A 27000-nucleotide genomic window follows, 5' to 3' on the forward strand; every position below is an offset into this window, starting at 1 on the left:
CAGCAGCGAGAAAACAACATCAAACAGAGGTTTGTGATCAGTTTTAGACATGAAACTGTTAAAGCAAAACGTGAATTTCCTGCATCTTATTTTTGAGGAAGGCTGAACATTCCCTTGATAGTCTCAACTGCCCTGCATGTTTGCTTAGCAATTAAAAAAGGTGAATTACGCCAGTGTACTTGGCACGTTGCTAAACTTTTTTGAAAAAGTGGATCTTGTTAGGCCGCGGAGTGCGGGGAGCTGTGTTTAAGGCACTGCCGCCGACGAGGCCGTGCTGCCGGCTGGATCTGGACACATGTCGTTGCTGGTCCTCTCTCAGTGGCTTGCGGTTGATACCGGTGGCGTTTTCTGTTACTGATAACGTGTGCACGTGAACGTGTTCTCCTGTGGTTTGTATGAAGTGCTCCTGTTTCTGCATTTCTGTCCACCTGTGTGGGCCACTCTCAGTCCCTTGCTTCCGAGTCGTCTATTTTCAGCTAAACTTCTGAAATTCTAAGTCAAACGAATGTGAAGGAGAGAAGGGCTGCTCTGATTTGCACAGCACTTTGGAGCTACAAAGCGTCTGTGCAGAATTCTTTGGGGACTCACGACAGCTGTGTTGCATTCATTTTACAGAATAAGAAACTGAGTCAGACCAAGCAGGTCACCTCCCTAAATGAAGTGTGTGTTGTGGCTTAAGCCAGGACCCGAGTTTTCTGCTGGGCAGCCTGCAGAAGTAGTGTTAAACACCGAATTCTTAAGACTTCAGACTTGGCGTGCGCCTCTTTTCCTTTAGCAGGTGCATTGCCCGGCGTGTAATTTCATACCCTGTTCATCTGGATTTGCAATTTTGGCTTTTTAAAGGATTTCCTGTTTGTTTTCTGTTCCAGACGTTGCCTGTGTCATTTATTTTTTCTGTTGATACAGGCCTTTCTTTCCTCACTGCAAGTGATGAGTTCTGTATATTTGATGGGCTGAACGTTTCTGTTATTCTGTTTAAACTGGCAAGTTTTTTTTCTTTGCCTAGAGAACCCTAGACTCCCCTAGTAGAAGCTGGCTCCTAGGGAAAAAGGCCGTTTCTTGGGTAATTTTTTTCTTGAACTCAGGCTATAAAATGTGTACCTTTTAATCATCTAGTGCACTAGGTGTTTTTGTTTGTTTCCTTTCCTTGAAATAGACGTTTCCTAGAAATGAGGAATTCCTTAGTGAGCAAGTATGGAGAAGACCAGTTTGTATTTATCTGCAGTTCTCAAATTATAAACACATAATGCGTCAGCAGGAGAATGAGGATAAGCTCCGCAGATAATCCTCAAGTCTCATTTTTCTTCTCAAATCTTATATTTCTAGTAGTACAGAACTTTACCAGTATAAAAACTTGCCCCCCCAAAAGAAAGGTAAAATTGACTGGCTCTTTTACTTTTTTTTCCTTCTCTCTTTTCCTGTCTGTCTTACAGAAATTCAAATAGGCAAATGAAATAGAGAAAGGGAAATGGTCTGAATGACTCTCCCTCCCTGCCCTCCAGAGCACATCAGCAGCCCATAAATAGTTTTTTAAGTGTTCAGTAATTTAACAGAAGTCATTCTGGGGGTTTTAGGATTATGGTAGATTTGTTTCTCTTTTTTGTGTGTCTGGTTTCCAGATTTTCTCTGTGAGTTATTTTTTATATTATTTTGATACTGTGAAAAAGTAAACTTTGCTTGAAAAGTAATAGTTATCCTCTGAATTGCAGTTTAAGTGCTGTTATTAGATATTGTTTTAATAAAACCGTAGGTGTCACTTTTAAGTAATAATAAAACAGCTACCATTTATTGAGCTATTACTCTGAGCTAGGCATTATACTAAGTTACCTACTTTATCTCATTTATTCCTCAGTTTATTGAGATAAGTATTATCTCTATTCTAAAAATGAGGAAATGAAGTATTTAGAAAGTTAAGTGAATTGTTTTAAGCCTAATAGCTACAAAGAGACCAAATGAAGATGTGAATCTAAATCTATTTTGCTTCAAAGCCAGTACTACTCTGTTCAACTACAGCATCTCTAGGAGACCCTTGCATCTGTATCTGAACCTTGCCTGGGTACAGTTGTACGACCAGGGCACTTGCTGTCATGGGGCAGACGGGCTTCCCTAAATATCCCAACAATATCTTGACCTGGAACTACCCAGGGTGTTGCCTCACGTGTGTACTTGATCTTAAACAGTACACACTTTGAGGCCATGATGAACCACGTGAATTCGTGCCAAATTTTCAGGTATTAGCTTTTTTTTTTTAAATAATGTATTTTTAAAAATTTATGTATTCATTTTTGGCTGCATTGGGTCTTCACTGCTGTGCGTGGGCTTTCTCTAGTTGCAGAGAGCGGAGGCTGCTCTTCGTTGCGGTGCACGGGCTTCTCATTGCGGTGGCTTCTCCTGTTGCGGAGCACCGGCTCTAGGCGCGCGGGCTTCAGTAGTTGTGGCTCGCGGGCTCTAGAACACAGGCTCAGTAGTTGTGGCGCGCGGGCTCAGTAGTTGTGGCTCACAGGCTCTAGAGCACAGGCTCAGTAGTTGTGGTACACGGGCTTAGTTGCTCCGCAGCATGTGGGATCCTCCCAGACCAGGATCGAACCTGTGTCCCCTGCATCAGCAGGCAGATTTTTAACCACTGCGCCACCAGGGAAGCCCCAGGGTATTAGCTGTTTTTTACATAGCTTTTTTCTTGTCATTCTGACTTTATCAGTAAGCAAGTCTTTGACTCCTAATCTTGGTTCAAATCCTGGCTCTTCTGAACTTTAGCTGTGTGATCTTAGGCAAGCTTCTTAACATCTCTAAAATGTTTTTCTTGGTAGTAAATTGGAGATAGTTTAGTAAAGATTAGATGAATATGAAATTGTTGGCAGTACCTAGGATATGGTAAAGGCTAAAAAAACTTCTGGGTTATCTTTGTAAAGGATTTATAGCACTAGACTGTAGAAAGAGGAGTCAGGTGAGAGCGTAGAATTTTCAAGCTCACAGACACATTTTGTGGGGTGTTGAGGTTTGTGTATTTTTTCTGCACTGAAGGCTCAGGGCTGAGTAGAATTAAATTGCAGAGAGAGAAACTGAAACTAGGTGTTAGAATTTCCTAGGAGCAGGGATACCTGAAATATGTACATTTCTAAGTCTTTATTGTACCTGGGTTAGAAAGAAAACTTTGGTTTCCATATCAGGGTTAGATTAATTAGCATAAATTGAAATTTAGAATGACTGCACAATTTTTTATAACAGCTTTATTTAGCTGTACATTACAGTTCACCCTTTTAAAGTACACAATTCAGTGGTTTTTAATATATTTGCAGATTTGTGCAGCTATCACCACTATCTAATTTTAGAACATTTTCATCGCTCCAGATAGAAACTGTCCATTAAGTAACCACCATATCTACCCCAACCACTAATCTACTTTAATAAAATAAAAATAAAAGCTTTTATTTTTTAATTTTTATTTATTCATTTTTTGGCCACGCTGCGTGGCTTGCAGGATCTTCATTCCCTCACCAGGGATTAAACCCAGGCCACTGCAGCGAAAGCACTGAGTCTTAACCACTGGACCGCCAGGGAATTCCCACAAGCTTTTAATTTTTATGAAGTTGAATTTATATATTTTTTCTATTGTTGCTTGTGCTTTTGGTGTAGAGTAACTACAAATTTGAGGCGACATAGTAAATTTATATTTCCTAGTTTATAGTGATGTTGCTGAGCTGTAACTCACATATTTATAATTTGTTTCCTTTTTAAAAAAATAAGTAGCATCTTAATTTTTTAGACCTTAAAATCTCATCATAATTCTTAGTAAGAATTGTTTTTGAGTTGATTGGGCTTAAATAATGCTCTCTTAAAATGCTGGCTTTATGGCTCTTTGAGAATATTGTTATGGTAGATACAGATAATTTTTATATCTTTTACACCTCTTATCAACCATCTCCTCTGTTAGGCACTCTAGATTGATACTTCATATGTGTTACATTACCTCATTTGACCATTTTAACTACTCAAGGTTGGCGTATTATGCTCATGTACATATAATGACGCTGAAGCTTGAGAAGGCCAAGTAACATTCCCCATATCTTATAATTTGGAAATGACAGAACATGGATTTGAATCTAGATCAGTCATATACTTGTAGCCCGTTTCTCAACTGTATATTCCATGTTGCTCCTTCTCTCTTACCTCCCTTTGAAGAGAAGGATTTTTGTATCCTGTACAGTCTTGTATATACTGGGTTTTCAGTATACATTTTATAAAAGTACTTCTTTCTGATGACAGGTAGGAGTACCACCTATGTCGTATGGTAGTGTGGTAGCTATTTATTTTTTAGCCAGTACTATGAACTAAATTTGACTCTGGAAGTTAAGGTAGAATCTTTCTTTCTCTTGCATCATTGTCTATAGGAGATGCTGCAATCTAGTAGACTTGACCTTTAGAGGCAGGTGATGATTGGGGACTGTTTGGTAATGCTGTTCATTGGAGTTCACAGAGCAGAACTGCCACGGGGGTTGGGGGAGGGGTTATGGCATGGAAAGAGCAGTGGTGTAAGGGTCAGGAAACTGGATTCTTGTCCCTTTACATTACCCATCAGTGTGGCCTCGGGCTAGTCACTTACCTTCTCTGAGTTTAAGGTTTTTTTCTTGTATAATTGAGGGTTTGAAGTAGATGCTGAAAGGTTTCTGCCTATTTTTGAATTCGCTGAGGTCAGAAAGGGTTTCTGTTGTGCTCATTGCTGTGTCCTCAGCACAGAGCAGAGCTTGGCACATGGTGCTAGTTGGGTATTTGTTGAGAGGCAATAAGTGTCCTTTGACAGAATGGGGTAAATCTCACCTTTTCTAGTTAGTAATCATGTGACCTTGTGCAAGTTTCTTAACTTAACCTGGGCTTTAATTTCCTCCTCTGTAAAACGGGGACGATAAGATTCCCTGCTTCCGTAGGGTTTATTGTAAAGATGAAATGAGATACTGCGTGTAAAGTGTTTAACACAGCGCTTGGCACACAATGACACTCAAAAGCTTTTGTCACTGAATTAATATACGATCATCTCTTTTTTGCCCTTTCACTCACCCAGATCATCAAAGTTGTTTATTTTTTTTTTTATAAATTTATTTATTTGTTTATTTTTGCCTGCATTGGGTCTTCATTGCTGCGCGTGGGCTTTCTCTAGTTCCGGCGAGCGGGGGCTGCTCTTTGTTGCAGTGCTTGGGCATCTCATTGCGGTGGCTTCTCTTGCTGCAGAGCATGGGCTCTAGGCACGCGGGCTTCAGTAGTTGTGGTGTGTGGGCTCAGTAGTTGTGGCTCGCGGGCTCTAGAGCGCAGGCTCAGTAGTTGTGGCACACGGGCTTAGTTGCTCCGCAGCATGTGGGATCTTCCAGGACCAGGGCTTGAACCCGTGTCCCCTGCATTGGCAGGCGGATTCTTAACCACTGCGCCACCAGGGAAGTCCTATCTTCCTTTTTAGTTGATCCTAGGTCAGAAATTGTTCAGAAAGACCATGGAGACATGGGAAGAAGAAAAACATCTATGGTAGATAAGGATACAGGCCCACAGTCTCGCAATCAAAACCTTTAGAGTCTGATATATTTGAGAATTCCAAATTTTTCAGGTTTATAAAGATGATGTAGTACAAACATCATATATTTCATGATATCCTCAGTGAGATCTGGGCAGTTCCCATTAATCAGATATTAGCATTTCTGTAGTGAAATGCAGCATTTTCGCATTAAGTGGGGTAAGTAGAACATAAATAGCTTTATGCATCTGTTGAGATGGGATGTTGCTGCCAAGCGAGTTTACTGAAGATCTGTGAGAAATGAGAAGTCTTTTGGTTTTCAAGGGATTTTGGTTTGGGGATTTGCAGATACGGGATTGAAGATACTCGCTCACAAAAATGTCGTGCCTATACAAATTCTTGATTAATAGTAAATTTAAAATCAGTGTTTTATTTTTTAACAACTCTAATGTTTTACTATTTTTAGTTGCCTCTAAAGAAAAATTATGGAATTTTATGATCAGAAGGAATCTGTAAGCAATGGATCATTAACATCCTTCCTTCATAATAGTCTGTTTCATAATTTCTTTTGAACTTAAGTTTTTATTTATGAGGTACTGGGTTAAATTAAAATGATGTCTCTGTTTGTTGCCAGAAGAAAAGTTAATACTGTTTTATTCTGTACAGCCAAGTCTGTCTGTCAGCTTTAAATGGAAAAATTATCTGACTGGAAACCTCTGCTTGATTTTAAATTTAAGAAGTGTACTGATACCGTGAGGTTCCATGCTTGTTTCTTCCTTTGGGGTACGTGTGAGGGATGTGTTGCAGGGCTTTCTGTGTTCCCTGGGTGCGCTGGGTTTCACTGCTTCGTAGGGTGCTCGTTTTCATATTGTAACATTTCAGAAAGCAGAATGAGTTACACATGTTGCTGGCCAGATGGCCGTTGGGATGTACTTTCACAGGCGGAGCATCAAACCCAGCATTGACATTTGCGGAACGGGTGTCGGTGGCTTGGAAGCAAATCTGAGAGAGTAGTGGCGTGCTCTTCGACCCTCGAGGGACCAAATGGTAGCAGAGAAGCAGGGGCGAAGGCAGTGAGCCCCGCGCACCTCAGTGCCCACAGAGAGCTAGTGGCTCTGAGCTCTTCTATGGATTCTTTTGTGAAGTGTTGTGTTACTAGTGTTTTGATAACAACTCTTTGTGGGCTAAAGACAGATATTATTGAATCTGAGTCAGTAAACAATTTATAAGCATTAGACTCTGAGTGCAACATAGTTTTAGGACCGCCTTAGCCAGTTTTGATTATATTTTTCTTTTTCTGTATGTAAATGGTGATACATGATAAAAATTCCAAGTCTAAGAGAATTGCAAAAGTAAAAAGAGGTGATAAAAAAGTTTTCCATAGTTTAATAGTTTTTTTGTTAGTGGTATGTAGAATAATGATTTGTCCAAATATAGTACATTAAGTCACTATTAGACTAAACGAAATATGACTGATTAAGTGGATGTATTAGAGGAGCTGCAATATGGCCGATGGAATGAGTATCAGATTGGAACGTTGGCCACAAGCTGCAGGTGGCGCTGTTGCTTCTCCCCTTTTAACCTTAGCGCTCTCCATAAAGCTTCCAGGTTTGTTCCGTCTTCCTCAGCTACGTGGGAGCCTTTGATTCTAGGTGGCACCTGGCCGTGGACAGGCCTGCGAGCTTCACGCAGATCTTAACTGTGGATTTCCTTTCAGAATTTGCTTTTTACTGCTTTGCAAGAATCAGGTAGACAGCAGTGTTCTTGTGCCTGAGCAGCGAGGTACAGCGGCCTCGTGAGGGTTCCAGGGAAGTGATGCCGCTCTCGAGTGCTGGAGGTGCTGCGGCATCCTGGGGGCCCTCCCCTCCGCCGCCTCTCCCACGTCCCCAGGCGGCTGCCCTCCATGAGTTCCGGGGTGTGTTGTGCCACCACATAAGAAACACTTTATGTTTGTAATTGGGGCACATATAGACAAGTACTGCTGAAAGTAAACTTTCACAAAACAGCACTTACGTGTGGTTATAACCCAGTAAACGCGTTTTATGATCCTCTGGTGAGTCGCAACCCCTGTTTGGAAAACTCTTTCTCTCTCTCTCTCATCTATATATCTATATACCATTCTCCTCACATGAATAAGTGAGCCCTAGTGAATTGTAGATAGGAAAATGTAAATTTAGATCTCTAGTTACTCCTTGCTTTACTATCTGGGAAATTCAATTTGAAATTATTTTATTTTACAGGCTGGAGCATTGGATTTACTGAAGGAGCTTAAGAATATTCCCATGACCTTGGAATTATTACAGGTATGTGCTAATATGTATCATAATTTTTGAATAGGTATTTTTGTATTTTCCTGTTATGGTGAAACATTATTAACTTTCGTTTTTTTAAGATGGTAACATAAATCAGTAGTCTACTAAGTTACCATTGTAGAAAAATGTTGCCTTTCTCAGGAAGAATAAAACACACCCTCTGAGGTTGACAGTGGGAGTGAAACTCACTGTGAAAGGAAATTGGACTCTTGGCCCTGACTTGACCTCCCAAGATTTCCCTTTCTGGATCTGTGGTCGCCAGCTGTGCTGCGTGAAGCTGGCCTGAGGGTGAGGGTGCAAGGGTCGCTCGCTCTTCTCCCTCTCTCAGCGCCGGCCTGCCCTGTGCACAGTCGGGTGTCTGGTCGTCATTGTGTAGAGTCATTACTCAAGTCTTAATGTTGCAGCAGGACTAAAACATAAAAATACAACTTTAACACAAGTCAGAATGTTAAAAAGGAAACTGAATTGTGAGATGAATCTGGCTATTTTCTACTACACATTTCTTATTATCCATGAGTGCCGCCTTTGATATTTCCATTCCATTAAGTCAGAATTTAGGGAAGGGTGACAGGGGTGTGTACGTGGTTGAGGAAAAAAAAAATCACATGTATTTTCACTAACATCTAACTGAAATCGAGCATTTCTTTCAATTATGAAGGCAGTCAGCCACAGTTGAATTAGTATTTATGACTAACTGAAAGAAATCACAGGTATTTTAACCTCATGTTGTAGATATATGTGTTATAGATATGTTGACATGTGTTTTTGCCCGTTATTATGGTAGCTCTTATATGTTATGCTAGATCTTATTTAATGTTTTAATAAAGGAGCACGTGTATTACTGTATCACATTTAAGAAAACATTTTGTAACTTTATATAACTGCTTTTCTTTGTACTCCTATGTATTTAATCCATTTTGAAAGCATTCTGAGGAGGAGTCCATAAGCTTCAGTTTACCAAAGGGATCCATGGTGGGAAAAAAGGTTAAGAATGCCTCCTCTAAGAATAGAACCAAGAGGAGAAAGGAAGCAAGTCATTAAGTCCTGTCTTCTCAGTTCAGATATCCTGTCCAGGGATCTGCAGGTCTGGCAAATCAGTTCTGAGAATGACCTTGAGTTTGTGTCAGTACCTCACCACCTAGTGTGGCCTTATTCTAGCAGTTCTGTGTGGGGATAATCACATCGAAAACAACAGTAACCTCAGTGTTTGTTTAAGAGATGTGTAGCTTTATAGAGGGTGTGGAGTTTGGGTAGGGTTATCATTTGTAATACACTTTGATTTTTTTATATGCTTCAATCCTTGGAAAGTTTATGTATTTATATAACAAACATTTCAGTTTTTATTAGGATTAGAAATTGTGTTGGGGTTATAAAGATGAATAAAATATGGTCTTTCCCCCTCATTGAGCTTAAAGTCTAGTAGAGGAAAACTGCCACGTAAACAAACAGAAAGGTATAGTTGCCCGGATAGAAGTCTGTATAGGATTTACAGTAAGTCCCCTACATACGAACGAGTTCCGTTCTGAGAGCTCATTCATAAGTCTAATTTGTTTGTAAGTCCCACAAAGTTAGCCTAGGTACCCAACCCATACAATTGGCTATATCGTACTGTACTGTAATAGGTTTATAATACTTTTCACACAAATAATACATAAGAAAACAAACACAAAAAATAAAACATTTTTAATCTTACAGTACAGTACCTTGAAAAGTACAGTAGCGCAGTACAACAGCTGGCATCCAGGGGCTGGCATCGAGGGAGCAGGCAGGAAGAGTTACTGACTGGAGGAGGGAGAGGAGGTGGGAGATGGTAGAGCTGAAGGATGGTCAGCAGTAGCAGACGGAGGGCGAGCTGCAATGTCACTCACACGTGACGTCGATGGCACAGGTTCTGGTTCCTTGCTGGATTCAGTTCTATCCACCCTCTTGAAAAAACGGTCCAGTGATGTCTGGGTAGTAGCTCTTTTTTTCTCGTCATAGATGACATGGTAGCACTGGATTGCATTCTGAACGGCCTCTGCAACCTTCGTGTACCATTCTACGTTTGGGTCCTGTGCCTCAAAAACTAACAGTGCCTCCTCAAATAGAACTAACTTATGTGATTGGACATGCGAACACCCGTTCGCATCTTTGCAAGTTCGCAACTTGAAGGTTTGTATGTGGGGGATTTATTGTATTTGTTATAGGTAGGGCAAGAAAGAAGCACAAAGAAGTTTACTTCTTAATCTGATTACTTAACCTGGGAGGCTCAGGAAAGCCTTCATATGGTGATAAAGTGTAAACTGAGTCTCAAAACATGAATAGGTTCTCCCTAGGCAGATAGGACCGGGAAGGGTATTCCAGCAGAGAAGGCAGGATGTGGAAGCAGTGCGACATGTTCAGGTGGAGGAAGTCTGATGCAGGGCTGAAGACGCAGGCTGGCTGGCGTGCAGGGCTGCAGCTGCGGTCCTGAGAGCATCCTGCCTGGCGGCGTGGGGCGGGGGAGTGCGTGACCGGGTTTGCAGGGAGGAAGAATCGGGAAGCTTGTTGACTGGCGCAGGTACTCAGGGAGCAGTGATGAGGGCCTGAACGGAGGGCGTAGCAGTAGGAGCGGAGAGAAACCGAGGGCGTAGCAGTAGGAGCGGAGAGAAGGGGTCCTTGTTATTGAGGGACAACCTACAAGAACTGGTAGCCGACCAGGTGGGGGGTGAAGGGGGAGGCGGAGTTTAGGGTGATGGAGGTGTTTGCCGCGGTGACTGGGTAGGTGTGCCATGTTACGGCACAGCAGACGGCAGGAAGGCCTGGAAGCGGGTGACGGCGGAAGGGCGAGGAGGTGAAGGGTAGCTGTGGGCCCGTTGGGTTTTGAGATGCCTGTGCAACCGATGTCGATTCTGCTGTGTAGCTGAGTTTATATCCTAGAGCGGTGCTGTCGGATAGCTTCGTAGTCCTTTCCTCTTTCTGCTTTCTTCTGCTCTTCCCAAAATACCTCCTAAGAGGAAGAAACAAACTTACTCAAATAATCTTAGTGTTTCCCTCTACCTCCACAGCCTCGTTTCTTATTATTCTTGACCGGACAATCTCTCCCGTAAGTGAGCATGTTTATTACAGACCCCTGTGTTCTCCTTATGGGTTTTCTTAGGTTTTAAGCAGAGCTTAGGTTTGGTCTCTTTAGTGATCAGAACATTCTGTGATAATTAAAAAGCAGTCACCCTACAGCACACGGTTTGTTCATAATCTCCTTATACCTTTGCTCGCCTCTGACCACCTCCTAAAGTCCCATTTTCTTTGCCAATCCATGTTGATCCCAAGCTCCAGAACTGTATTAGTGACTCAAGTTATTTCCTCCACTCATTCCAAAATTGGGTTTTCTTCTAGGCGGGGGTCGGGTGCTGGGGAAGGAGGGACGCCACAGGCATCGGGGCGGTAGCAGTCAGCACGTTAGCGGCCTCCTGTGGGGCAGCGCGGAGGCCACGCGACTGAGCTGTGCCGTGCGCCCAGGCCCCCGCCTCTGGAAGGTTTTCTACATTGAAGTGCCTGCCACGCCAGCTAACAAAGTAGTGTTTTAGAGAAGTTCTAAAACATTCGAAAGTTCTAAAAGCCTTTTCTTCACTGAAAAAAGTTCTGAGAACATGTTATTTTCTACAGGAAAGAAGCCACTTTCTGTGGGAAAAAAATCCCCAAAACACTAATCTCAAATCATCTTGGGGTTTTAGAGCCATGAGTCCCCTGTGTCTCTCTGCTGTGGAACCTTCATCCGCCTTGCTCAGCTCTCCAAGAGAGAACACAGGGCACTCCAGCCAGACACACGTTCTAGATTCTTCAGCAACTGTCCCGATTCTCTTTGTTGAGTACATTGAATAATTTAAAAGGAAATCTTAAGGACCCATTTATTTCTCAGCCTTAAAGTTTATAGCAGGGGTTCCCTTCTCTTTTTTTTTTTTCTCACTAACAATTCCTTTTGTTATTTTTTTCTTCCATATCCATATTTTGAAAGATTGTCTACTGACAACCTGAACTTACTAAATAATTTACCATTTTTTATTTATCATCCATAATGGGCCTGTCATAGCCTTTGTGTTCTTTAAGCACAATTTGAAAACTGTTGATGTGTTGGAAAGAGCATGGACTTTGGAGGTGACAGACCTGGATTAAAATCCAGTTTTTCCAGTTAGTAGTGGTGTGATGCTGGGCAGTTATTTATTGATACTTCCAGTCTGTTCATCTTTAAAAACAGGGATAATGATCTCGACTTTAAAGGGCTGTTAGGAAGGGTAATGAATATGGATGCTCCCAGCATAACCCCGGGCACGTAGTGTCGCCACAAGTCAAATTATCTGTGTGTGTTCTGTGACGTCCATTCTTAATATCTGTGATTATGTGCTGGTGTATAAACCTATGTGGGTGGTGGTATTTGTTTGGGTGTCCTTATAAGTTGCAACAGGTGGTGTACAGAGTAATCTGTAGGAGAATGTAGAGAAGCAAAGTGCGTGTGTTAGCCGTGGTTGCATCAGCCTGCCTTGTGTACAAACACAGACACTTTATCTTCTGTTCTTCTCTTGTGGGAAAGACTGATTTCGTTTTGCTAGTTAACCAGCCTTACTTTAGCAGCAAGTTACATGCTTGCAGGTCTCAGTGATGAGAACCTTGATGCGTCTGATGTTTGATTTGAAGATGTCTGTGTCTTAAGTCTACAGTCGACCACTAAAAGAATTCAGATAATTGATTTTTTTTTCTGTTCTAAAATGGAAACAGGCATCTTTGGAAAGAAGAAAAGGAAACAATGAATTGCCTGAAATAAAAGCGCTTATACATATTTTTTTGTCATTGCCTTGCAGTCCACAAGAATCGGAATGTCAGTGAATGCTATTCGCAAGCAGAGCACAGATGAAGAAGTTACATCTTTAGCAAAGTCCCTCATCAAATCCTGGAAAAAGTTATTAGGTATAATAGAGCTTCCATTACGTATATTTATGATGTTCTGGTTTCTTCAGACATTGGGTTGTTGAATTTTTTTTCTCTTAATGAATATAGATGTTTTGAAATCAGTGCCTTATAATACGGGAGGGGGCTTTAGTCTGACTTCCTTGAGGGTTCTACTTTTTAAACTAGTCAGATTTAGCTTTCTTGTTTTTCAACACTTAAAACTGAATTGCCTCTTTAAGAAGAAAATTTTCCTCCAAGGGGAAGATGTGACACTTTTGGAAAAGGTTTTTGAAATAGTTTTCTAGCTTACAGAAAATTTGCAAGAATAATACAAATAACTCAACGTGTCCTTTTTCTAGATCATTAATTTTTAACATTTGCCATATTTGTTTTGTCATATTCTCTCTCCTCTGTATGTATATACTCTCACACACACATTATTTTTTCTGAACCACTTGTGAATAGGTTGCCGCTGTCATGCTTTATTTACTCTTTAATACTTAAGTGTGTGTGTTCTTGGAACAAGTTTATTTTCTTATGTAATCATAATACAGGAAATTCAGGAAATTTAACATTGGTGCAGTACCTTACTCTGCAGTGCATGTTGCAGTTTTGTCAGTTGTCCCAGTAACCACTCTTCCAGCTTTTCTCTCCTCCCGAACAGGACCTAGTCCAGGGCCATGTAACCTAGTCTGCCAATGTGGAATAGTTCTTTTAGTACATTGACTTTTGAAGAACGCACGCCCCTCCCCCCTCCCCCCTTTGTGGTTGTGTGTGGGTTTTTGTTTCTTTGTTTGTTTTGTTTTTTTGGTCTGCACAGCGCAGCTTGTGGGATCTTAGTTCCCTGACCAGTGATTGAACCCAGGCCCATGGCAGTGAAAACGCGCAGTCCTAACCACTGGACCACCAGCGAATTCCCCGCTTTGTTTTTAATAACATGTTCCTTATTTGGGGTTTATCTGGCATTTTCTCATGACTAGATCTGGTTGCGCATCCACAGTTGAGGTACGGCATACGTGTGTTGTGTCTTTCCCAGGTATCGCGCGCAGAGGCAGGGTGGTGTTAAGGTTGAGACCCAGCCAAGGTGTGCACTGCGTCGTTATGATTTTTCCTCTTGTGTCTAGTAGGAGTTCTGTGGCGGTCACTTTAAGACCCTGAAACCGTCTTGCTCCCCATCGGACCTTCCCCCCCGCCCCCCTGCCCCGTTTAGTACCCACTGATTGTGGCCAAAACCACCCTTTACAGTGACAGTTGCAAAGTTATGATTTTCTAGCTTTTCTACTTCTTCAGTATTTATATATCATCATTCTATAAGAAAGAACCCTCCTTTTACCTCCCAGTTCTTTTTCTATTATTAGTGTGGGCACGTGGATTCTTATTCTATATAATGGATTATAATCCATTACTGCTCATATTTATTTTGGTATTTACACTGTCCCAGCTTTGACCCGTGGGCACCCCTTCAGACTGTCTCCTGTGTCCCTTTGACAAGCTCCCTTCAGTTGTGTGTGTTTTTTTTTTTTTTAATCTCTTTCTTACACTCTGGCATCACAAAATATGTTGGACTTATCTAACCCAGCCCTGGAATGAGCCATTTCCCTAGCAGTTATCAGCCTTATATGGAAGAGAAAATAGAAAAAGTGAAGCTTTTAAAATTTCATAGACAGCAATAGTAATAATAAAAGACTTATTACTTACAAGAGCTTGGAAATTAGGAACCAAAAATTGTAAAGCCTATAAAATTTAGAAAGTCTAATCTTAAGAAAACTAATGTAATATATGATCCTGTATTGGATTCCTAACCAGAAAGAAACATTGCTATAAAGATCATTATTGGGATAATTGGCAGAATTGTATAAGGTCAGTGGGTAGGTAAACAATCTTGTATCATTGCTGGATCTACTTACGGTGATTATATCCATGAATTTCTTTATTCTTAGGGAATTCATAGTGAAGTATTTAGGGATAAGGGAGCATAGTATCTGCTACTCATTTTCAGATGGTTCAAAAGAGATGTCTTTGTGCACACAGTGGTGCGTGTGAGTGTGTATGTGTTTGCACATGCGTGTGTATGTACGTGGCAGGGGGTGGAGGATGAGTGAGCGAGGAAGGAAGCGTGCCAAAATGTTAACAGTCGGGGGGGGGTGGTCTGAGTAAAGCTGTTTGTAATGTTCTTATAACATCTGTGCAACTGTCAAGTTCTTTCCGAATAAAAAGCTTTTTAAAAAAGGCTGATCTTTAAAGACAGACTGAAACTCTGTATTTCATTTAAATTTTAAATTAATTCCACATTCTAAAGTAAGTAAAATTAGCAACAGAAAGTTGATTAAGGACCATATATGTGCATTTTTATTTCTGGAAAGAATGGTTTACGTTTTGTGGGAGAAAAGAGTGAACATTGCAGTTATGTTCATTTAATCTTAAAGAAGTTTTACTCTTGTATACTTACTGGAGGTATCTAATATCAGTACAAGTTCTTCTTTAAAAATGTTATTTATCCTAAAAGATTTACATGTTCATTAAATAAAATTTGGAGAGTTGGAGGAGGGAAAAATCATCCTTATTAAATCTCTCTCTAAATACAACTGTCAGTTAATATCTTGTATTTCTCTTTTTCCTCCTGGTGCATGAATTTTGCTTCAACTATAATTTTACTTATGCTATGTATACTTATTTATATTGTCTTTTTAGTGAAATTTTTTTGTATTTTTCCATCATCGTAGCTCATTTTTATTGGCTTCAGAATAATCTACTGGGTGATGAATATCTCTCTGTTTAAAGCTTTTTCTTTAGATTGTTAGCTAGATTTCTGGAAGATCTACTACTGCTTCTAGGTGGCACAGTTTTGAATACTTACGATATGCCAAGCATTGACCTGTATTAGTGCATTTAGTTCTCCTGACGATCCGGTGCGCTCAGTGCTATTGTAACCCGCATTTTGTGATGAGGCAGCGGAGGCACTGAGAGATGAGGCACCTTGTGCGCAGTTGGATTGGTGGTGAGTCGCCAGGGTGGGATGTGATCTGCAGACAGTCTGAGCCCAGAGCTGGAGCACTTCCCCGGGGTTCTGCTGTATTACCCACGGCACTCTGTTCATGACTGTGGTCATACCTCTACTGCCCTGCCTTCCCAGAGGACTGCCCCAGTACACACTGCACTAGAGCCGCTTTACTGCTCCCCCATCACTGGACCCCTGTTAGACAGTATCGCCTGGTTATATCACCTCTCCGAAGCTTTCTACCTGTTACTTTGGGAATACGTCTTAGTCCTTGCTATATTCTGTAATGTCATTATTGATCTTTGTTTTCTGCCTCACAATACTGTAGCGTCTTTAGGCCTTCCAGGGGAATTATAGAATAAAGGGGGCAATAAAATTGGTGTGTGAGAACTGACGTGTGTCATAGGGACTTGAATTGTGTTTCAGGTTTGGTCACCCTAACATTTACAAGTGAAGTTCTAGAATTGTGATTGGGACCATTCTCGGTCAGTCAGCGTCATCCAGGTTGGTGTATTAGGTCATCTGGTGACACTCACGCCTCACCGCCAGAGATGTGGATGGCATGGTTTGGGATGGGAGCTTGAGCACGAGGACAGGCTTAGAGTTGCCTCGGTGGTCCTGCCACACAGTTGAATGTTTGTCCTTCTGTATCCTGTACAGAAGAGGGATGTGGAGAATGAAATTATTTATGTAGCTCTTATTTATGTAGCTCATGTAGGGGTCAAAATGTAGATCAAAGTGGGTTACACAGTAGATCCAAACATTTTCTGAACCTAGCTTCAAGGCTGTTTTGGTTGATTTAAACATGAATGTTTCTTTTCAGTGCTGAACTATTGCCTTGACCCCACCTATTTTACGTACTTTATTTCCCCATGTCTAATTGCTCACTTCCTGAAGTCTTAAAGCTTTTGCTTTATTAGTATTAATAATCTGTATTAGTTTACAGATTATTTAAGGTAGAGGAGGTGCTGGGTAGGCCTAACTAATAACCCTGAGGTATATTCTTTGAAAATGTTATTTGTTTACTATCCCTGAAATACTTATTTGTATTTTGAGTACCACCTCAAACTTTGACTTCATGAAAAATTATCAAAACGATATTGCTGTATATGCTTTGCACTTTCAGTTTTTTAAACGACAGTGCTAATGTTTTTCCATATTCTTTCCTTCCCTTGTTCTGAATACTTTTCTCCCTTTTATGTTACCACTGGCATATGAATTTATGGTTCCCCCCAAATGAAGGAGTTTATTTGGGAATGCCGACTGAGCACCCATGTACATATGCTAATAGAATAGCTTGCATAAGCTTCATTTACTTGTTAAAAACTTAGGATTTTAGCGGGGGTTTTTTTGGTTGCATAAATAGCTTGATAACATGTAGCAGTCCCATGTTTTGTTTTGTCTTGTTTTGTTTAAACAAGTGCTGACAACTTAGGAATTTCATAAATTTTCAGATGGACCATCAACAGATAAAGACTCTGAAGAAAAGAAAAAAGATACTGCAGTTACATCACAGAATAGCCCTGAAGCAAGAGAAGAAAGGTATTTCACTTTATGGAAACTCATTTATGTTGAAAGTCATAGTTTTATTACACTGTCACTTCCTCCATGGTCTTATGATCCCATGTCTGTACTCCTCTTTCTTTTTTCCAGTCACACGGAATCAGTATAAATGTATATAGCCAAATATCTAAGGTTTCTTGTAAGATTTCTTGGAAATTTAAAAGAGAGTTAGAAGATACTACGTAAAAGAGAAATGATTTACATTGCACTTGGCGAGTGTAGTTGGATGGGCCCTGGGGTGGCACTGGGAGAGCTGGGAGTGGGGGGACTGACTAGGTGACTAGGGTTCATGTGGTTATTTCCTTTATTTGCCACATTTCTGTTTTAGAGATTTTTGTCCCTGACTCCGTTTCTCCTCTTCATGGTTCTGTGTTCCTTCCCAATTTAGCTGTTTGTTGTAAGAACTTAAAACGTGTTCAGTAATGAAGAGTTCAAGTTATTCCTTGGCCGCTTAAGAGGCCTTTGCAGTTACTCTTCCCTGTGACTCGTAGTGAACTGTGCCGTGTCCCCGTGTTGGCGCGATCAGGGGTGTGCCTAGTATTCAGTGGGTTGAATACAGACCCTCTGTTCTTGGGGGCCTTGACTTTGCCTGAGAGCAGTAGTTCTCAAAGGGCGGTCCCCAGGAGCAAGCCTGGCGGCTTTGTGAAAAGCAGATTCTTGGGCCCTGCCCTGGAATTACGGAGCCAGGGTTTCTGGTGGCGGTGCCGGCCAGTGTTGCAGCAGGCCCTCCAGGTGACTCTGGCGCACGCACACTTTAGGCCGCCGGCTTTACCTTCATTGGCTTCTCAGTATTTTCCCCGGGCTGGTAACGCGTTCCTCATGCTTTGTTAGTCAGCAGAGTGATTAATACCCCTACGCTGTGTGTTATGTGTAAGTGCTAACTAACTTGATGCTAAAAAAGGTAAGCTAAAGATAGGGTTAGACACCAGTTGTTAGTAAAGTTCATTCAGTTCTTTCCAACTATTTTGAGATGATTTTGGGCTTGTAGAAAGTGGTAAGAATAGTGCAGAGAACTCCCAAATTGCCCCAGTGATATTTATATATGTATACGCATATGTGTGTATAAATGAATACACGAGTTTTATTTTGAACCAGACAAGAATAATTTACAGACATTATGCCCTTTACACCCCTACATGCTAAATACATCAATGTGTCTTCTAAGAACAAGGACATTTTCTCACAGATAGCCACAATACAGATATCAATATCTGAACATTAACATAAATCTGATACTTTTTCCTAATCTGCAGGCCTTATTCATATTTTAGCATGTGTCCCAATAATATCTTTTGTTGCAAAGGAAAAAGAATTTTCCAAAATATCATCTTGGGTCACATTGCATTTAGTTATCATATCTGGCTCCTTTAATCTAGAGTAATTCTTCAGTCTGTCATTGTCTTTCATGACCTTGATGTTTTTGAAAAGTACAGGCCATAATTTATGAATTTTTTAACACATTCTTTCAGCTGTGTTACATTCAAAGTAATGAATGATTTAATGCCTTGAATATAATATATAAAAGTACAGACAAATATTTTAAATAGTGAAGGAGGAGTGAGTTCTTAGTATATTTTCATCAGTTTTAAGTGATTGAAGTTTAGGGATAGAGCCTGAAGTTTAGGGATAGAGCCTTTCTACAAGAGCACAGGGTTATTTTGTGCGAAGTCTGCCGAGGTAAGTGGTATTTCCATACACACACACACACACACACTCATTCAAACAGTGAAGAAAAAGTGTAAAATACTGAAGAAGTGAGTCTGAGGTATCATCTAAAGGAAGATAGAAGGTTAGATCTAGTGAGTTGCAGGTGAGAAGGGTTTTACGCCTTGGTGTAAGGATTTAAGGAGAAAGTGGTGCGGTTAGCTGCTTAGAACGTCAGAAGTGGTGCCAGAGATAGTGACGTGAGGGAAGAGAAGGCCCTTCGTCCTCCTGGCAGCTCCCAGGGGCCACGGGCACAGAGTGAGCTCGTCCTTGAAGGAGCCGAGAGTGGCGTTTTTAAACAGGGCGTGTTCATCGGTGTGCGCTGAAGGCTGGGTACTGTGCCCCGGGGCACAGAGAGGAGTGAACTGAGTGAATGCTCACCTCTGCTCGTGAGAAGCTCGGGCTGGCGGCGGGAGGCACAGACCTGTGTGTAGACGGCGCTCTGGGAGACGGGCAGCAGGGCTCAGGAGGCCTGCCTGCACCGCGGCCGCCCTGCCCGCGCGGGCTGTCTGCGAGCACGGCCGCTTACATCCGTGGGGTGAAGGGCTGGCTTCGTCTGGAAAGGTTTGTGGCAGAAATCTGCACTGGGATAAAGTTAACTGAAACCAGTCAGAAAGGTATTTTGCTAAGAATCTAATGTAAGAAGTTAATCAGAAGTAGTGGAAATGATTAGGTTGACTGGAAAAATTGCCCAACTGTCCTGATTGAATTGATGTTTCTGGGGAGAAATTAAGAGACGTTGTATTTTCACAACTACTTCTCACTACGCGTGGTTTTTATCCCGAAAGGGGTGTTGTACGTGTAAACCTCACTGGTTGTCTAGTTGCAACAGGGTTTTTCCAGCATTTTCCCCTCTGTTTTTGGCGGAGAGCGGTCATATTCTCTGGTACCATCCCCTTACCCTCTCATAACCAAGATCCTTGCTTTGCAGTTGTTGTGTTGAGCTGCAACGTGTATTTTCTGTATGAAAAGTATTGTTTAATGTGTAAAAGGATGATCAAGGTTAAAAAAGTAAAAGGACATGAGATTTGTGTCATCTTTATTAAAATTTTAACTTCTTTTTAATCTATATGCAGGCAATTTTTTTTTCATGTAAGAGTCACTGAAATACTGTTTCATTTATTTATGCCCCAAATTTTTGTTTTTAGAGAGTGATAGTAACGATGTTCACTTTAAGAGAGTTTTCCTGACTTCTTTTTGGTGTGTGTGTGCGTGTACGTGTACTTCAGTAGCTCCAGTGGCAACGTAAGCAGCAGAAAGGATGAGACAAATGCCCGAGACACTTACGTTTCATCTTTTCCTCGGGCCCCAAGCACTTCTGATTCTGTGCGGTTAAAGTGTAGGGAGATGCTCGCTGCGGCTCTCCGAACGGGAGGTGAGTTTTGCGTACGCCTTGTGAGTTTCGGCGGTCAGTCCTTTGACCACTGCCACTGCTGCCCTGTCCGCCTCCTGTGTCTGTCCTCCCGGTGGGATCCTGATGACAGCTGCTCGCCACTGCCCAGCTCAGGGAGGGCTTGCTGTGAGGGGGTTACAGGTGGCAGAGCGGAGGGTGCAGACTGGGCCTCTGCTTATTACTGTGTATTTCTGAGAAATGGGTTCCTTCTAATATGTGGATGTTTCCCCTGATCTGTAGTAATTTAAGCTTTTCTTCGCAGTCTTTTTTCTCCTCACGTTTAATCTGCAAACTAAGTACTCTACCCTCAAGATTGGGAGTTAACAATACTGTATTTGGGTCCCATTGTTAAATGTTAGTATGACATATAGTAAGTTTTATATTCATAATTTCATTTCCTACTTTTTTTTTAAGTGGAAAAGAGATCTTGAGTTATATATGGGAGCTTTAATTTAATTTGGAGGTACTCATTCTTATGTAAAATTTTGCTTTTAAAAGTTTCATGTATAGAAATATTTATCCTCCTATACAAATTCATCCTTTCTCTTTTCTACTGTACTGAACCACAGTTAGTATGACCTAGTTTTCTCCTTACTCTGCCCTTTCTACTCTGATTCCTTTACTGTCTCTTTATATATTTTTTCTTTTTCTTCCTAGTTTCTTTTTATTTCCTTCTATCCCTTTGAATATTTGCATAGGAGTCTTCTGATTATGTCCGTATATGTGACTGGCAGATGAAATGAATGGTTTCTTGGCATTGAAGCCTGAGTCACAGGAGACAAGACAGTTCTTTATAACTTTCTCTCCTCTCTGCTGGAGCAACCAGAATTTATGGAGTTGTGAAGTGAGGAACTGCCTGCTAGATGCATTACCTCCCCGCTCCTGAGGGATAAGGAGCCATCCCTGCAGGAGCCCTTTGGACATTAGGTGAAGCCAGAGGAGGAACAACATAGTGGGTAGTAGAGAGACAAGATTCCAGTGAAGCTAAACTGAAAGGATTCTTTTTGCAGGGCAAGTGGGGTTGAAGAAATAGGAATACAGTTTAATTGACCCTGTATTGAGATTTTCTTTTAATGTGTTATAATCACTTTTTCATGACAATTCTCTGTGCCTGTGTTTAGATGACTACATCGCTATTGGAGCTGATGAGGAAGAATTAGGATCTCAAATCGAGGAAGATATCCTTTGCGTGTATATTCATAATTGTTTTAAGAAATCCACTAGTATTTTTTCTTTCTGTAAAGAATTCAAAGTTTTATTCTTCAGTTTCTGTCTTGACTGTTTTGTTGGGAAAGGGGAGGGCCATCCGTGTCATTTTCTTCTTCTTGTTTTCCTGTCATTCAAAAGTAAAACACATAGTACTGATAGTATTTTTATTTTTCTGCCTTGCAAATTGAGAACGTAGCATCTCAACTGAAGTGCAGAAGGGCATGGAAAACACACATGCTAGTAAATGGGAAGTAGAGTTTCATCTTTGGGGGTTCTCAGCAAAGCGTGTACAATCCCCTGAGCTCATTATCCTGGACAGGAGTGTGTTCATGCTGGGGGCCTTGGGAAGGGCTCTGGGAGAGGGAGGGGTCTTGCACGTGGGTCCGGAGAACAGGGAACAGCTAGGTGACAGTGTGACTGCGGGACTGTCCTGGTTGAGGAAATGGCCTTGTTAGAAAGGGAGCTGCTCTGGAGCTGGGCCCCTGCTGTCGCCTGTTCTCTTGAGAAAACCACCTGCTAAACTAGCTTCTTGCTGAGCCAAGGAGGAAATGATCCCTCAGGGCTACTGTGAAAGGTTTGCTCTCAGAAGGCCCTCCAGGGAGCTGTGTAGACTTTTTTTTTTTTTTTTGGATTTTATTTTATTTTATTTTTTTAATAAATTTATTTATTTGTTTGTTTTTATTTTTGGCTGTGTTGGGTCTTCGTTGCAGTGCACAGTCTTTTCATTGCGGTGGCTTCTCTTGTTGCGGAGCATGGGCTCTAGGTGCGTGGGCTTCAGTAGTTGCGGCTCGCGGGCTCCAGAGCGCAGGCTCAGTAGTTGTGGCGCATGGGCTTAGTTGCTCCGCGACATGTGGGATCTTCCCGGGCCAGGGATCGAACCCGTGTCCCCTGACTTGGCAGGCGGATTCTTAACCACTGCGCCACTAGGGAAGCCCTTATTTTTTAAAATTTATTTATTTTTGACTGCGTTGGGTCTTTGTTGCTGCGTGCGGGCTTTCTCTAGTTGCAGCGAGCGGGGGCTACTCTTCGTTGCGGTGCACGGGCTTCTCATTGCAATGGTTTCTCTTGCTGTGGAGCACGGGCTCTAGGCGCATGGGCTTCAGTAGTTGTGGCACGTGGGCTCAGTAGTTGTGGCTCGCGGGCTTAGTTGCTCTGCGGCATGTGGGATCTTCCTGGGCCAGGGATCGAACCCGTATCCCCTGACTTGGCAGGCGGATTCTTAACCACTGCCACCAGGGAAGTCCCTGTGTAGTCTTTTTGAGACTTTGAGGATCCTTGGTAGAATGCAGATTTGGGCAAGGGAAAGCATGTGTAAGTTCAAGCTCTTATTCTCAAGTTTTCTCACTCAGATTGCATATCTGAGTTACATTTTGAAACCCTTTTACTTTGTGTCTTGCTTGGCATTAAACATTGAGAAAGTATTGCTCATTCATAGCATAAAAGTATGATCACTATTTTTTGCCAGTTACAGATCAAGAAATCAGGCAGAAACAGTGCCTTGTTAACTTAATCTAAATTGGAAACACTGCTTAGAACTTTCAGGAATTCTTATTGTGGCAGAATAGGAAAAAGTTATCTTACCTTTATAACTTAACCTTTTTTTCCTTAATGGCCTAGTACCTATCTATCAAGAAATAAGGAATACGGACATGAAATACAAAAATAGAGTACGAAGTAGGATATCAAATCTTAAGGATGCTAAGAATCCAAATTTAAGGAAAAATGTGCTGTGTGGGAATATTCCTCCTGACTTATTTGCTAGAATGACGGCAGAGGTGAGTATATTTGTACATTTCTATGACGGTATTCCATGATATCAAGTGTAAAGTCTATGTAAATCATAAAGTACTATATAAATACTACATATTAATAAATTGTTATTAGTTATTCTAATATACTTATATATACAGTATACCAGACAAATACTTAAGGTGATTGAATCTGTTGGCATCAGTACTTTGTCCCTTTCAGAACTGTGCCGTGATCTTTGGGTGATTGCCTTAATAAATTATTGTCTAAAAACAAAAGTGTTTTGTTTTTTAAATTTTATTTATTTATTTATTTATTTATTTATGGCTGTGTTGGGTCTTTGTTTCTGTGCGAGGGCTTTCTCTAGTTGCGGCGAGCGGGGGTCACTCTTCATCGCGGTGCGCGGGCCCCTCACTATCGCGGCCTCTCTTGTTGCGGAGCACAGGCTCCAGACGCGCAGGCTCAGTAATTGTGGCTCACGGGCCCAGCCGCTCTGCGGCATGTGGGATCTTCCCAGATCAGGGCTCGAACCCGTGTCCCCTGCATTGGCAGGCAGATTCTCAACCACTGCGCCACCAGGGAAGCCCCAAAAGTGTTTTTTACTTATTGTAGATTCATGTAGAATCAAAGAGTCGAATCTCTAATTGCAAACAGACTTTGTAACCTCTAAGCTCTTTTCATGGTTAAATACTAAAAAGTTGGTTATATCTTATTGACTATTCCTTATATTTATTTAGAAAATGGTGGAGAAAATGGAATTCATTGTCTGCTATTTATATTTGTAGCTGTTCATAGATAATAGCTGCAGTGTGTCTGCAGTCTCACTATCTGACTAAGCATCCAAGACAGTGAATTTGTCTTTCTATATAGCTAATAAAAATTGTTATATTTTTAAAATTCATTTTTTAAAACCTCATTAAAATAATTTAAAACTTTCACAAAGTAGAGAACAAAGTATAATGAAATCCTATATATCCATCACCCAAGCTTCAAGTATTTTAAATAATTAGTCACCTTCTTCATCTATCCCTTTTTTTGTTTTCTTTCTTTTCCCCTGAATTATTATTATTACTGTTACTTTTTTAGAAATGACATCCAGGATTTATTTATTTTAATAATTTTATTTATTTTTGGCTATGTTGGGTCTTTGTTTCTGCGCGCGGGCTTTCTCTAGTTGTGGAGAGCAGGGGCTACTCTTCGTTGCGGTGCGCGGGCTTTTCATTGCTGTGGCTTCTCTTGCTGCAGAGCACAGGCTCTAGGCACGCGGGCTTCAGTAGTTGTGGCTCGTGGGCTCAGTAGTTGTGGCTCATGGGCTCTAGAGCACAGGCTCAGTAGTTGTGGCGCACGGGCTTAGTTGCTCCGTGGCATGTGGGATCTTCCTGGACCAGGGCTCGAACCTGTGTCCCCTGCATTGGCAGGTGGATTCTCAACCACTGCGCCACCAGGGAAGCCCTCCCTTGAATTATTTTCAAGCAAATTCCAGACATTATATCCTTTTACCTTTCTATCCTTGGGAGATATCTTTAAAAATATGGTATTTTTCTTATGTAACTACATTGTCATTATGACATTTAACAAATCTAATGATAATTCCTTGGTATATCTAATACCTAGTTCATGTTCGTATTATGTTCCTGATTGTACATTTATTTTGTATCAGGATCCAAAGTCTAGATGTTACCTTAAGTTTGGTCTCTTAAGATTTTGTGTGTACATATTTAAATCTAAAGCAGTTTCTTCTCCTGCTCCTGCCCCTTTTTTTTCATAACATTGACCTGTTGAAGAATCCAGTTTATCTCTTGTATATCTCACAGTATGAATTGCCTGTTTCTTCCTCATGATGTTATTTAACTTTTCTGTCCCCTTTATTTTCTATGAACTGGAAGCTAGTTCTATAGGCTTGGTTACATGCAAGTTTAACTTTTCCTGCATAAATACTTCATCGGTGGTCCTTCTTACTTCATATTGCATCACATCAGGAGACACATATCTTGTTGCTCTAAGGGTGCGGAAATTGATCAGGGGTTGGTGTACTGACAGTCTCATCCCTCTGTTGTAAAGTTCTGCATCAGCCTTTCATCTATGTGTTCATCCACTGAATTGGTGATTTCATTAGGAGTTGCAAAATAGAGATTTCTAAAATTGTGTCATTCCTTTCACATTTATTAGCTAGATTTCTTTGATGAGCACTTTCCCTGAGTCGAAGGCTCTTGGTTACACTGTTGGTAAGGACAGGAAAGGCAGGGTAAATGTGTAGTTCTTTCCTTTTGGTTAACAGTTATCAGAAGGAGGAGTTGGCGCCCTACTAACTGCCAGTGGGGGCTTTTGTTGCCGTTTTTGCAAGCGTTTGTGCTCTCCTTTTTTAAGTGTCATCACAGACTTGTGACTTCTTATTTATCCAGTGGGGATTGGTCTTTTCAGTAATTCGTATTGTTGGCTGAAGAAATCATCCCCTCTGGCCAGTGGGAGCTCCTGCATGTAGCTCCTCTGTCCGTGTGACTCACTCACAGTAGTCAGGTAGTTTCCGCGCTTTCTGGCACAAGATGCTCTGACTTATCTTGTGCTTTTCTTGACTCAAAACTGGAACCAGACATTCCTCCAGAGGCCTCTGGTTCCTTTTTCGGTAGTGGGCGGTGGGGTGCAGTAGTAGAGACCATAGTCTGGATCCTAGAGGTGCTCATTGCTACAGGCTTACATTGTTTATAAGCCTTTGAACAGTAATTAAATCCAGTTTTCACATGCAGACTTATAAGTGTTTGAAAAAATTTTAAGAGTAAGCAAACTCTTATGAGTTCTTTGAGGAAAAATATTAATTTTTCACTTTTAAAACTTTAAAAGTTGATTTTGATCCTGTTAGTATTAAACTAAGGGAACATAAAAAGCATCCCGTATATGTGTAGAAGATGCCCGTAGTACTGAGTGGTATTGCCACCTTCCGAACAGGAGATGGCCAGCGATGAGCTCAAAGAGATGCGGAAAAACTTGACCAAAGAAGCCATCAGAGAGCATCAGATGGCCAAGACAGGTGGGACCCAGACGGACTTGTTCACATGTGGCAAATGCAAGAAGAAGAACTGCACTTACACACAGGTTTGTGATTGTTTATAGATTCTTATTTTCATACTAAGAATGCTTACAACTCCTATTTCAAAACAAGTAGTAAAGATAATTACCAGTATTTTGATATTTTTTGAGAGGAGATATCTCTTAAGTATAACAATGCATTCTTAATACTAGCAGATTCCAGTTAATTGAAAATAAGTTGAAATAGTTATACTTCCGTAGAAATTGTTACTGTGAAAACTGTACAAACTGAAATTGATTAAATATTATAGAGTTTAATAAAATGGCCATGTTTTTTCTCTAAGAGCTAATAAGCAGTTGATTATTGGTTAGTATATAAACAGGCTACAATTCTTTTTATTTGGCATGATCATGTAATTTAGGGAAAGTTCTTTGCTCTTCCTCACTCGGAGCCTGGGTACTTTTAGGTTAACTGGTTTCCAGATATTTATTCCTTTTTTGCAACATATTGATGGCTTTTATCTTCATATATGATGTGACTGACTTTCCTTTTTGTTCTTGAACCGCTGAAAAGAGCCGCGTTATAGTTTTGATTGTATGTGCATATGTGACAAAATTTTTTCTCACTGTCATTAATTTCATTTGCTAA

General features: G+C 41.1%; 1 protein-coding gene across 5 annotated transcripts in view; it reads left to right on the plus strand.

The window, feature by feature from the left end:
* Window positions 1–27000, plus strand: part of TCEA1 (transcription elongation factor A1) — a 33105-nt gene that overhangs the window by 773 nt on the left and 5332 nt on the right. For 2 of the 5 annotated variants that reach the window (XR_009005845.1, XM_057532476.1), the window contains exons 2-8: window positions 7738–7800; window positions 12624–12729; window positions 17164–17251; window positions 20206–20351; window positions 21491–21547; window positions 23199–23353; window positions 26271–26417. Coding sequence is in view for 4 of the 5 variants with exons in the window: in XM_057532476.1 (XP_057388459.1) it covers window positions 7738–7800; window positions 12624–12729; window positions 17164–17251; window positions 20206–20351; window positions 21491–21547; window positions 23199–23353; window positions 26271–26417 (762 nt within the window). In the remaining variant the exon portion in view is untranslated. Of the gene's footprint in view, window positions 1–7737; window positions 7801–9789; window positions 9961–12623; window positions 12730–17163; window positions 17252–20205; window positions 20352–21490; window positions 21548–23198; window positions 23354–26270; window positions 26418–27000 lie in introns of all 5 variants that reach the window. The other 3 variants (XM_057532479.1, XM_057532478.1, XM_057532477.1) reach the window with 3 other exon arrangements.

The sequence above is a fragment of the Balaenoptera acutorostrata genome, chromosome 17 (assembly GCF_949987535.1).
Source record: "Balaenoptera acutorostrata chromosome 17, mBalAcu1.1, whole genome shotgun sequence".
In the NCBI taxonomy this organism is placed as follows: domain Eukaryota; kingdom Metazoa; phylum Chordata; class Mammalia; order Artiodactyla; family Balaenopteridae; genus Balaenoptera; species Balaenoptera acutorostrata.